The sequence below is a fragment of the Hypanus sabinus genome, chromosome 11 (assembly GCF_030144855.1).
Source record: "Hypanus sabinus isolate sHypSab1 chromosome 11, sHypSab1.hap1, whole genome shotgun sequence".
NCBI classification, from domain to species: Eukaryota; Metazoa; Chordata; class Chondrichthyes; order Myliobatiformes; family Dasyatidae; genus Hypanus; species Hypanus sabinus.
The window spans coordinates 87,782,078-87,794,416 of NC_082716.1; the positions used below are offsets into that span (position 1 = coordinate 87,782,078).

General features: G+C 42.1%; 1 protein-coding gene across 2 annotated transcripts in view; it reads right to left on the reverse strand.

Moving 5' to 3' along the window:
- LOC132402175 (torsin-1A-interacting protein 2-like) overlaps positions 1 to 12,339 on the reverse strand; it is a 98,773-nt gene that overhangs the window by 36,130 nt on the left and 50,304 nt on the right. For both annotated transcript variants that reach the window (XM_059984852.1, XM_059984853.1), the window contains exons 8-9: positions 8,270 to 8,317; positions 6,345 to 6,425 (exon numbers count right to left, since the gene is read on the reverse strand). In XM_059984852.1, the coding sequence (XP_059840835.1) occupies positions 6,345 to 6,425; positions 8,270 to 8,317 (129 nt within the window). The remainder of the gene's footprint in view (positions 1 to 6,344; positions 6,426 to 8,269; positions 8,318 to 12,339) is intronic.

Genomic DNA, 12,339 nt, shown 5'->3' on the forward strand with positions numbered 1-12,339 from the left:
AGAGCCACTTTTTAAATTATACATGACATTCTTTGTTGTTTAAAGACTGGAACAAGTTCTAATATGAATCATCCTGCACTGGACTTCAGTTTAATACGAGCAGTGCAGGTTGCGTAATTACAATGACTTACTTCCTGTGGTCAAGATAAAAAATAAAACTTCCATTTTTTCCCATTCAGAGCAGTAACCAGCTCATTAAAATTTCCATTAAAAACAGTTAAAAATAATTGTTTTAATTGTGAAACAATTTCAGAATTGTTCTGAAGTTCCAGGGCCAGAGGGCAAGGACAGCGCCATGATACAGAAGGTAAAAGTCACAAGTTCAGTGAGAAAAGTTATAGTTCTTAAAGACAAAAACAGCGGGTGTTACCAAATATGACCTCTGAGAGCTATCAATTTCTTCATCAGCTAAACATTTACATTTCAGCATACCAGAGCCACTGCCCAAATCCAAAATACAGTGCCATTTTTACTTTAGTTATTACTGTTAGTGGCAAAAGACAATAAATTACTGACATTCACTTTACATGTCCAACTTGATGTGACTTGCATTTCTTAAGGTTTAGTGCAACATGAGGTGCTGACATTGGTGTCTTAAAGGAAGAAAATAATAGAAAGAAACTTTTGAACGAAAACATCAAATCACAGAAAGACTAGACCGTAAACCAGTTTACTCTTAAGTTATTTGAATCTAACATTTACTTTGCATCCTGATACAATCCTTAGCAGGATGGACAAAGGAGACAGACCACGGGGACACCATATGTCTCCAATCATATCAATGAAACAGATTGCTTCAACACATACATAAAATACTCAAGCTCTCTTTTCCCTTGGATTTTTAGTGAGAACTAGAGAATTGAAGCTAGAAATTATGATGTTGCATATTTGCCTTTTACTTTTTTGCATCCAGACCTGTTGTAAGGAATCATATAATTCTTCCACCAACCAACTTCATACATAAGCCCAGAAAATAGATACATTTCATTTTTATGGCAATGAAACAGGCCCTACAATGAAACATTTTTATGTCAATCACCTAATGTTCCTTGGGAAAAATCCCATAAAAATCGCAATCTCTAATTGCAAGTTATTCAAACTGAATTGCTCCCCAAGGAGCAGGCATTCTGTCTGGCTGCATCTGATGTCTAGCCAGGGTCAACCCACATAGAGCTGTGGGGCCTGATAACATACCTGGCAGGGTACTGAGGGATTATGCAGCCCAGTTGTCAGAGGTTCTGACAGACATCTTCAAATCTCTCTGGAACAGTCCACTGTCCCAGGGGCTTCAAGGTGGCCACCATCATCCCAGTGTCCAACGGGGTGATAGTAACCTCCCTCAATGATCAATGGTCCAGTGGCACTAACCTCAACAGTAATAAACAGCTTTGAATGGCTGCTTATGGATCATATTAAATCCCATCTTCCTGCTACATTAGACACTTTCCATCTCGTTTATTGCTCAAGTAAGTCCACTAATAATGCCAAGCCCTCTGCACTCCACTCATCCTATCCCATGTGGAAATGGTGCCTCATATGTCTGGCTGTTGTTTATTGATTTTAGCTTGGTGTTTAATACAATCATCTCTTAAAAGCTGAGGAGTAAGCTGTCCTCATTGGGTCTCAACACCTCTCTCTGTAACTGGATCTTGAGAGAAAGGCCACAGTCAGTCTATGTTGGCAGTAACATCTTCAGCTCCATCACTGAGCACCGGCACCCCTTCCCCCCCACCCCCCCAGGGCTGTGTGCACAACCCACTGCTGACAAATGACTGTACTGCTCAATCCAGTTCAAACCCAATCGTCAAGTTTGCTGATGACACAACAGTGGCTGACCTCATCAACAATGACAACTACACAGAGGGGAGTTAGAGTGGCTTGTAGTATAATGTGAGCATAACAACTTGAATCTCATAGTGGACAAGACCAAGGAGATGCTTGTGGACTTTAAGAAAGTGCAGGTTCATTACTCCTCACTGCACATAATGGCTCCTTTGGGAAGACAGTTAGAAGTACCAAGTTTCTGAGAGTGTACATAATGAACAACACACACAAAATGCTGGAGGAACTCAGCAGGTCAGGCAGCATCTATGGAAAAGAGTACAGTTGACATTTCTGCCCAAAATGTCGACTGTGTTCTTTTCCATAGGTGCTGCCTGGCCTGCTGAGTTCCTCCAGCGTTTTGTGTGCGTTGCTCAGATTTCCAGCATCTGCAGGTTTTCTCTTGTTTGTGATTACATAATAGACAAACTCAGAGGTGTTCCCCAACACCACCTCTTTGGTTAAGAAAACACAGCAGCATCTCCACTTCCAGAGGGGATTGAGGCGAGCGAGGTTCCCCCAACCCCTCATTTTAATTATTTTTTCAGGAGCATCCTGACCAGCTGCATCTCTATCTAGTGTGGGAATCACAAGGCATTTGACCTCCAGGCCCTACAAATGACTGCAAGGACTGTTGAGAGGATCACTGAGGTCTCTCTTCCACCTATCAGGGATATTTACCAGGAGTGCGATGTACACAATGCTCTTAATGATCCCTCCCAACCGCCCAACAATCTCTTTGACCCCCAAACCATCAGGTAAGAGCTACCATAGCACTAGGACAAGAACAAGGATGGGAAACAGCTTGATATCCCAGGCAGTGAGACCACTGAACTCCCTGCCACTTCCCAGGTCTCATCATGTATGAACTGCAAGTTGCATCACACTGTTTACACTTTCACTTGTGTTGTAAATGCACCTTGTGGTAATATTACTTTATATGTTGTGTGCGACTCAATGTACTGCGTTGTGCACCTTGGTCCGGAGGAACATTGTTTCATTTGGTGGTATAAGTGTGTGGTTGAATGACAATAAACTTGAACTTGAAATTCATAGGGGAGCAATGTTGGGTGAAGTTATACAGTCAGCCCTCCTTATCCACGAGGGATTGGTTCCGGGACCCCTCGCGGATACCAAAAAACGTGGATGCTCAAGTCCCTTATTTAACCTGTCTCAATACGGTGGATCTTAGGACCCAGCGGAACCCCAGACCTTATTTAACCTGTTTCAGTGCGGTGGACATTAGCACCCGGCTCTGTTCACAAAAATAATCACGATCACGAATGAAAATAAAGTGGAAATAATAAAGCAATTGGAAAGAGGTGAAACGCCATCGGTCATTGGAAAAGTGTTAGGCTACAGTCGGTCAATGATCAGAACAATTTTAAAGGATAAAGTGAGGAAGGCCGTGCCCCAATGAAAGCTATAATTATTACTAAGCAATGCAGTGGTTTAATTATTGGGTTTTGGGGTTTTGATCCTCCACATCAACCTGCCATGGATGGAGAGCGTGCTCAAAAGCAGTCTGTCACTGGCTCGCACTCGGGAACGGTTCCCGAGCCCGGCGCTGAAACATACGTTCGTAAGTGTTTTATATGCATAGAAAGGTGAAATATATACTATATACTAAGACAAACATTTGACTAACTGACGCTTAATAATACAGGATGTACCTGTTCCCACTTACATAGTAAGAGAACTGATTTTTTTTATCCCGATCCACGATAACTCACGTACATCCTCCCGTATACTTTAAATCATCTCTAGATTACTTATAATACCTAATACAATGTAAATGCTATGCAAAATAGCTGTAATACTGCATTGTTTAGGGAATAATGACAAGAAAAAAAAGTCTGTACATGCTCGAACAACAAGTGCTGGAAGAGCACTTCCGGGTTTTCGCGATTCGCGGTTGGTTGAATTCGTGGATAAGGAGGGCCGACCGTACTGTGTCATTTCCAACTGTAGATTCTACTTCTCATTTGCAAGTCCTCACAGCTGCTTGCATTCAGCTAAAATCAGGCTACTTACAGCATATTTGCAATAAAGACAGTAAGTTGAGAGCAGAGTGTTGGGAGGATCTGGACAGACTGATGAAAACAGAGCACAAACAAAAGCACAAACTAGTGGCCCGAAATGTCGTCACTACCTCCTCCCATAGGTGCTGTCTGGCCTGCTGAGTTCTGCCAGCATTTTGTGTTTTTAATTATTTCCAGCATCTGCAGATTCACTCGTGTTACAAACTAGTGGTGTTGGGAGTTACTCTAAAAAGTATTACTAAAGAATTGCAGTCCATGAATGACTACAAATGAGCCCTCTCCCTGCCCGTGCATTGTGTGTGAGCTAAGTGAAGAGTTCTCACCCTTTGAGTAATGAAGCTGAGTGACCTCCTAAGTACTGCAGTGGCAGCCCAGAACATTCTCAAAGCTGCAAACCTCATGGTAACTATGTCCTCCCTGCACAAAACGATCCAAGGACACTAGTGAGGCTCAGTGTGGGGGCAGATGCCAGAGGTAGACAAGGAATACAGTAAGCAGACTCTTTGAATTGCCGTGTTTCAGGAGAAACAATCTGAAAATATCAGGAGAAAGTGCCTGGTTCAATGAATAAAAAAGATATGTCATTATTTGGCAGGGCAATTCACATGGCAAAGTACCTGTGTATGTTTCACTTCTGAAACAAAAAATTCTGCAGGGTCAAGAGATGAATTTCCCAACAAGCAGAAAATATTGCTCAACTGTAAGATAATCAATTTTTGGAACAGAAATTTTTCGGCCTCGACATATAAAGAGACATTCCAGAATACAGATGCCCAAGAGAACTACCAAGCTTCATTTGTGCATCACATTTGGTAGAAAATGTTTGAACTTTGAATAGTACAGATAACTGAAACAATTACACTTTACAGAGGTGTGAAGAGGTGTGGGTAAACCAGGAAGTGGAGATCTTTTGGAAATGTTAAACACTAAAATACAATTCAAGCAGTTTGGAAGCTATTAGATGAAAGATCTGTGTGGCCCCAAAGGCACAATAGCAAAAGTGGGAGGTGAGGTAGTCTTAGGGGTAAGGGAATTTAAAAAATGTAGTGTGTCACATTGGTAAAGAGGCTTACATTAGATCTATTGCTGTCAAGACTAATTATTCTCTCTTTTTTGCTGTTTACCATGGCTCTCCAGAATCATTGAGAGCAACTAGCTGGTCCCAGAGTGATAATGCCAAGGGCTACGTAGCAAGAAAGTGAGTTTTCTAAAGTACTTTACTGTTCTCAAATAGCCTGGGATAAATGCATGATTTAGAAGTCATAGATCATGTATTATTTTTGATGATACTTATAATTTCCCCAAGGATAAGAATTTAAAATATTCTGCAATTTCACTGGCAAAACTTGTGACTAATAGTGAAAACGAAGTTTAGAAATAACAGCTAGAAAATAGCTCTAAATATAAAGACAGCAGTCACCATGAAGGGTCATTTGTAAATCAAAATAATAGGCACCTAATTTGGACTTGAGAAAACTGTAGCACATGAGGTGTACAAAAGTTATTTCAATTTTCCCTCTCAAGTACCCAATAATTATATTGTCAACTTTTTTGCTTCATTTCCTTCTGTTTAATTATTAATCAGGTAATAAAACTGAAATATTATTTTAGCCTGAATTGGGTTGTGTTCCATTTTCAAGATAATACATAATTCTTTGCTAGGAACCTTCTAGAAGGATAAACATCAGCAAAGATTAACTTTATCTGTTACATGCACATTCCAACACCAAAATATACAGTGAAATGTGTCATTTGCAACAAAGATGTGCTGGGGCAGTCTGCAAGCGTCATCGCACTACCGACGCCATCGTGGCATACCACTCGTAGCACGTAGGTCTTTGGAGTGTGAGGAAACTACAGCACCTGGCCATGCACTCACGGGGGGAGCGTACAAACTCATTACAGACAGTAGTGGGAACTGAACCCTAACAGTAAAAAGTTACTATCCATTTTGTGATGTTTTTCTCAAGCACAATATTAATTCAGATGCAAATTCCAAGTTAAAGGTACTTACTATACCCACTGGAGCACCCAGATGCTACAACATCAGAGTGACCCAATGGTTGGTGTTCGTCTTCTTTTCAGACAAAGGCAACCATATGCAGGATTACTAGGCTGTCTCCTATCCAAAATTAATTAGACTCCAAATATACTTAGTTTCTAATATTGACAGGTTTCAGTATTTTCCAAGAAGTGCCAGTAGACAGCTACTCAACATTAGTGGGAACTGCATTGAAAGAGGCAGAATCAAAGGGGAAGATTCAGGAGAGACCGTGGTTTGAGAAAACGTTACCCAGTGCCACCGTTACCCTGTGGATAAAGTGTTTGCATCTGCTCTACACTCCCTCAGAGGAAACAAACCTCATTTAATTATCTACCACTCTGAAAATAGAAATCCATGGGACATATCACAACCTCATTCTACAAATTAGAAACTTGCATCAAGAAATATAAACCTTAAGGGGACTCATTGTCACTTACTATTGATTGTCGGTATCCTGAGCTGGTCAGTGCTTTGGCCCTCAGTGGACCTAGCCTTTCTTGATGAGCTTTGACTCAGTTCTGTAAGAAAAATTAACTTTTTTTTATTAAGTTAATGCGTCTTAATCAATTAGGTTCCTTTGCTTTACTAAGATAATATTTTCTTAGATACAAAGATGTTATTCTGTAGGACTAACAAGTTAAAGACATTAGATTAGTGGAAGAGGCATTGATCTAGTTCTTTGGCCTGACAGAACTGCAATCTGGAAGTTGCTTTCCTGCCATGTAGGGGAACAAATGGGGAAGTAGGAGAATGAAAACAGTTTCAGAGCTCTAAAAATATATATTTTTAAAACACATATAGTGGAAACCTTTAAATAAAAACAGAAAATGCTGAAAAACTCAGGTCAGGCAATGCTTGCGGAAAGAAAAATGAAACCCTTCATCAGAACTGAGAAAAGTGGTGCATTTGAGCTTGATGTCCATGTTTAATTGAAGTTTGAATAGGTATATGGATGGTGGGGATATTGAGGGCTATAGTCCCAGTGCAATCCAATGGGAGTAGGCAGTTTAAAAGGTTCGGCACGGACTTAGATAGGCCTAAGGGCCTGATTCTGTGCTGTACTTCTCAATGATTCTAGAAAGAGAAACAAATTAGCTGAAGTAGCAGAATGAGGGAGAGCAGTGGCTAGAGTCAGACTGAAGTTTGCAATGTACACCATTGTCCAGTTCATGCTGACAATTAATTAAAATAGACTCAGTTGGGCATAGATTTTATAGTGTATTAGAAAAATAAATCACACAAGGAACCTTGCATTACCTTCAGACCTCAATCTATAGTCAGGACGCAACTGTTTCCCACATTGGTCTGGGGTCAGCCTCAGCAAAGGTGCAGTTGGTGAGTTTGGGTGCTGTTAAGGGCAAGGATGGTATGGGGGGAAGAAAAGGTGGGTCTTTTCCATCTGGAGACCCGTCTGCTGACACTTCCTTGCCCCTCCAACTCCACTTCCTCCCTCGATCTCTCTTCTGTAGCAAACTAGCACTGTGCTCGTCATGGTTGGTCTGGGTCGGACAGAGCAGGAACCAGGTAAACCTGCTCCACAGCTTGGGATCCTCATCAATCACTGGCCCAGTTTTCTTCCTCCCCACATGACCATGAAGAAAAAATTCCAACAGCAGCACTGTGTGTTTCCTTGACGGTGGTAGGTAAACAAAATTGCAACTACAGGCTCAAACTGTGTTTTTGATTTCCACTCTCCTTAAGAGCAGTGAACCACAAAAGTGATTTCTTAAAGAGAAAATGTTACAATCTTGCAATATTTTTGGTGATCCAGATTTTACATGGGGGGGGCAATTGTGGTATCCAATTAGAACATCAAAGATAGTTGAAATTGGGTTTTAAGGGAATGAGGTAGGTCAGGAACTAAGGAATGCCACTCCCTCTTTCTCTTTTGCTTGTTATGCAACTGGTGTTTAGGGTAGTAATGAAGGTCCTCCAGCTCTGGTGGTGTTCAGGGCTTCCATCCTCATACCAGTGGCTTCCTCTTGATTTTCACCACTGTTAGTCCTGCAAACCCTGGGTGGAGACTCAGGGATACTGTTGAACTCAGGTGTAGAATTCTTCATTGCTGTTTCTGTCACAATTTTGTTTTACAATCAGGGTAGTTGACTGGGCTTGAGCTGAACCCCTGAACCTGGAGAACCAGTGGACCACTCCTAGTCTGGCCTCTGCCCTCTGGCTGTTTGGCATGGGTAACAGCCAAAGCATAAAGTCCTGACTCAAGCCAACATAGCCCTCCGGGTCATTAAAACTACGACAGGGTCCTCTTGGAGGAAGGAATGCCACCAACTGAACGTTTTTAGCTTGGTTAATGTTGGTTAGCTTGGTTTCCATACCATAATCAGCAAAAGACAAAAAAGGGTACCTTTGTGAGATTTCTCAGGTTTTTCTGAGGAACTTGAATGTTCTTGATCTAAGAAAGAAATGAGCAGAATTATAAACACAGCAAAACTGACTTTCAAACAATTGAATTTTCACTTGCATTACCTTTCTTTGTACCTATGAGAAACACAGTCAGTCCAACAGCAGTCTTAAAACAGTAAAAGGCAGAGGCAAATAGCAGGCAGAGATTAGAAGAAACTTGATAGAAATGAGGAAATGTTGTAGACAACAGAAATAAAGTAATGATAAAAGAAATTCTTTAACATCCTACAAGGAGATTTGATAGAGGTTTACAAAATTATGAGAGCTATAGATAGGGTAAATGCAAGTAGGGTTTTCCACTGAGGTTGGTAAGATTAGAACTAAAAGTCATGGGTTAAGGGTAAAAGGTGAAACGTTTAGGGGGAATTTCTTCACTCAGAGGGTGGTAACAGTATGGAACAAGCTGCCAGCAGAAGTGGTCGATGCAGGTTCAACACGTAAGAGAAAATTGGATAAGTACTTGGATGGGAGGGGTAAGAAGGGCCATGGTCTGGGTGAAGGTCGATGAGACTAGGCAGGATAACAGTTTGGCATAGACTTCACTCAGCTTCCCCTGCCCCATCATTGAAGTGTTCTCACAACCTATGGACTCACTTTCAAGGACTTCATCAAATGTTCTCGATATTTATTTATGTCATTATTTCTTTCTTTTTGCATTTGCACAATCTGTTGTCTTTTGCACACTGGCTGAACGTTCAAGGTGGTGCAGTCTTTCATTGATTCTATGATGGCTATTATTGTATTATGGACTATTGAGTATGCCCACAAGAAAACAAGCCTCACGGTTATATATGTACGTTGGTAATTACTTTGAACTTTGACTGGATGGGCCAATGGGTCTGTTTCAGTACTATAGTGTTCCATGACTCTGAGAAAAACACAAATGCACTGGACAAAGTAAACATGTAAAGGTGTCAAGAATGAAAGTGATTAAAAGCCAGCAGATAAATGATTAACTGCCACATCAGTTTAAACGGAAAATCAACTGCTAACAAGTGTAGGTCCAAAGATGAGTGCTAAAGATTGCACAGAATACCAAAAAATAAGGTACACACTGATGAAGCTTAAACACGGAATTACATAACAGTAAAAACATCTACTGCAGTACACAAAGAGCACTTCATCCAATTTCCATGTGCCTCTACCTGGCAGCAACGCCTTCAGGTATAAATGTCTTATTGTGGGGTAGCCAAAATGAAAAATGCCCACAAATCCACCTGAGTGAAAACTCAGGGCCAATTAAGCCACGCTCACTGGCTCCATCAGCTGTCAAGGATTTTGTATGTCTTCAAAAGCCTTCCAACTCTGTAAAACTAATTTATATATTAAAACAATTGAAAAACAAAAATATTCTCAAACAATGAAATTGATGGTGAATTAAACTAAATATTTTTTGAGACATGAGAAAATCTGCAAATGCTGGAAATCCAATGCAATACACACAAAATGGTCGAGGAACGCAGCAGGTCAGGCAGCATTTATGGAAGAGAGTAAACAGTCGACGTTTCAGGACAAGACCCTTCATCGTGACTGGAAAGAAAGAGAAGGATTTAGAGTAAGAGGCTGAGGGGAGGAAAGAAGAATTACAAGGTGATAGGTGAAACCAGGAGAGGGGGAGGAGGAAGTAAAGAGCTGGAAGTTGATTGGTGAAAGAGATAAAGGGCTGGAGAAGAGGGAATCTGATAGGAGAGGGTAGAAGACCATGGAAGAAAAGAAGGGGGAGGAGCACCAGAGGGAGGTGATGGGCAGGTAAGGAGGTAAGGTGGTAAGGTGTGACAGGGAAATGAGAGTGGGGAATGGTGAAGTGGGGGGGAACATAACTAAAAGTTTGAGAAATCGATGTTCATACCATCAGGTAGGAGGCTACCCAGATGGAATATAAGCTGTTGTTCCTCCAACCTGAGTGTGGCCTCATCACGGCAGTAGAGGATGCCATGGACTGACTTGTCAGAATGGGAATGGGAAGTAGAATTGAAACAGGTGGCTAGCAAGAGATCCCACTTTTTTCTGGCAGATGGAGCGTAGGTACTTGGCAAAGTGGTTTCTCAATCTATGTCGGGTCTCACCGATATAATGGAAGCCACATCAGGAGCAACAGATTGAGTAGATGACCCCAACAGACTCACAGGTGAAGTGTCCCCTCACTTGGAAGAACTGTTTGGGGCTCTGAATGGTCATGAGGAAGGACATATGGGGCAGGTGTGGAACTTGTTGTGCTTGCAAGGAGGGAGATGAGTGAGGAGGGACAAGTGAAAAAGGGAGTCACACAGGGAGCAATCCCTGTGGAAAGCCGGGGCAAGGGGAGTGGGATCTCTTTGGAGATGGTGCAAGTTACGGAGGATTATGTGCTGGATCGGAGGCTGGCGGGGTGGTAGATAGGACAAGAGGAACCCTAACCCTAGTGGGTGGCAGGTGGATGGAGTGAGTGCAAAGTGGAAGAGATGTAGTTGAGGGCAGCGTTGACAGTGGAGGAAGGGAAGCCCCTTCCTTTGAAGGAGGCAGACATCTCAGTAGTCTGCAATGAAAAGCCTCATCCTGAGAGCAGATGTGGCAGAGTCAGAGGGACTGAGAGAAGGGGATGGGATTTTTACAAGTGACAGTGTGGAGAGAAGTATAGTCCAGGTAGCCGTGAGAATCAGTCAGTTTATAAAAGACATCAGTAGGTAAGCTGTCTTCAGAGACAGAGAGATAAAGGGGAGGGAGGTGTCAGAAATGGACCTGGTAAACTTGAGGGCAGGTTGGAAGTTGGAGGCAAAGTGGATGAAGTCAACGAGTTCCATATGGGTGCAGGAAGCAGAACCAATGCAGTTGTTGATATAGTGTAGGAAGAGTTGGGAAACAATATCAGTGTAGCTTGGAATATGGACTGTTCCACGTAGTAAACAATCAGGCAGGCTTAGCTCGGACCCACGCGAATGCCCATGCCCACACCTTACCTTTGAAGGAAGGAGAAATTATTGAGGGTGACAAAGGTGGTGGTGGAGGTGGTTTGATTAGATCTGTGGTCCAGAAGGAAGCAGAGAGCTGTAAGGCTCTCCTATGGGTGATGAGGGTGTATAGGGTCTGGCCAACCATAATGAAAATGCGATGACTGGGGCCAAGGAGTTTGAAGTAATCGAAAGGATCATGGCTTCCTCTACTGCCGCGATGAGGCCACACTCAGATTGGAAGAGCAATGCCTTATATGTTGTCTGGGTAACCTCCAACCTTATGGCATGAACATCAATTTCTCCAACTTCCAGTAACTGCCCCCCCATGACTCCTTCACCATTCCCCATTCCTGTTTCCCCCCTCACCATATCTCCTTACCTACCAATCATTGTCCTATACTGCTGCTCCTCCTTCCCTTTCTTCAATAGCCTATCCTTGTGTCAGATTCTCCTTTCTCTACCCTCTATGTCTTTCACCAATCAATGTCCCAACTCTTTACCTGCCACCTTGTACTTCTCCCTCCTTCCCTGCACCTTCTTACTCTGACTTCTCCTCTTCCTTTCCAGTCCTGATGAAGAGTCCTGGTCCAACACACACATTGTTTACTCTTTTCCATGGATGCTGCCTGACCTACTGAGTTCCTCCAGAGTTTTGTAAATACTTTTTGCCGACACGTGAACCATATTCTCTCCATTACTTGCGTATTCATGTGTCTAATAGTCTTTAAAACCTCACTCACGTATCTGCTTCCATCACTCCCGCAGCAGCCTATCACTTTCCCCATCTCATCTTAAATGTATTTCCCTTGTATTTGACATTTTCTGCCCAAAGAAAAATGATTTGAAGTACATTTATTACAAAATCTGTATACTATATATAACCTTGAGACTCGTTTCCTTACAGGCAGCCACAAATCAAAGAAACCCAACCAAACCCATTTAAAAAGACCACCAAACACCCAAAGTGCAAGGGGGGGGGGGGAGAGAATAAATCGGGCGAACAATAAAAGTAAACAAGTAAAATTCCGCCTCTCATAATTTTATAAACTTCTAACAGGTAATTGGAAGATTCTGAGTCCAA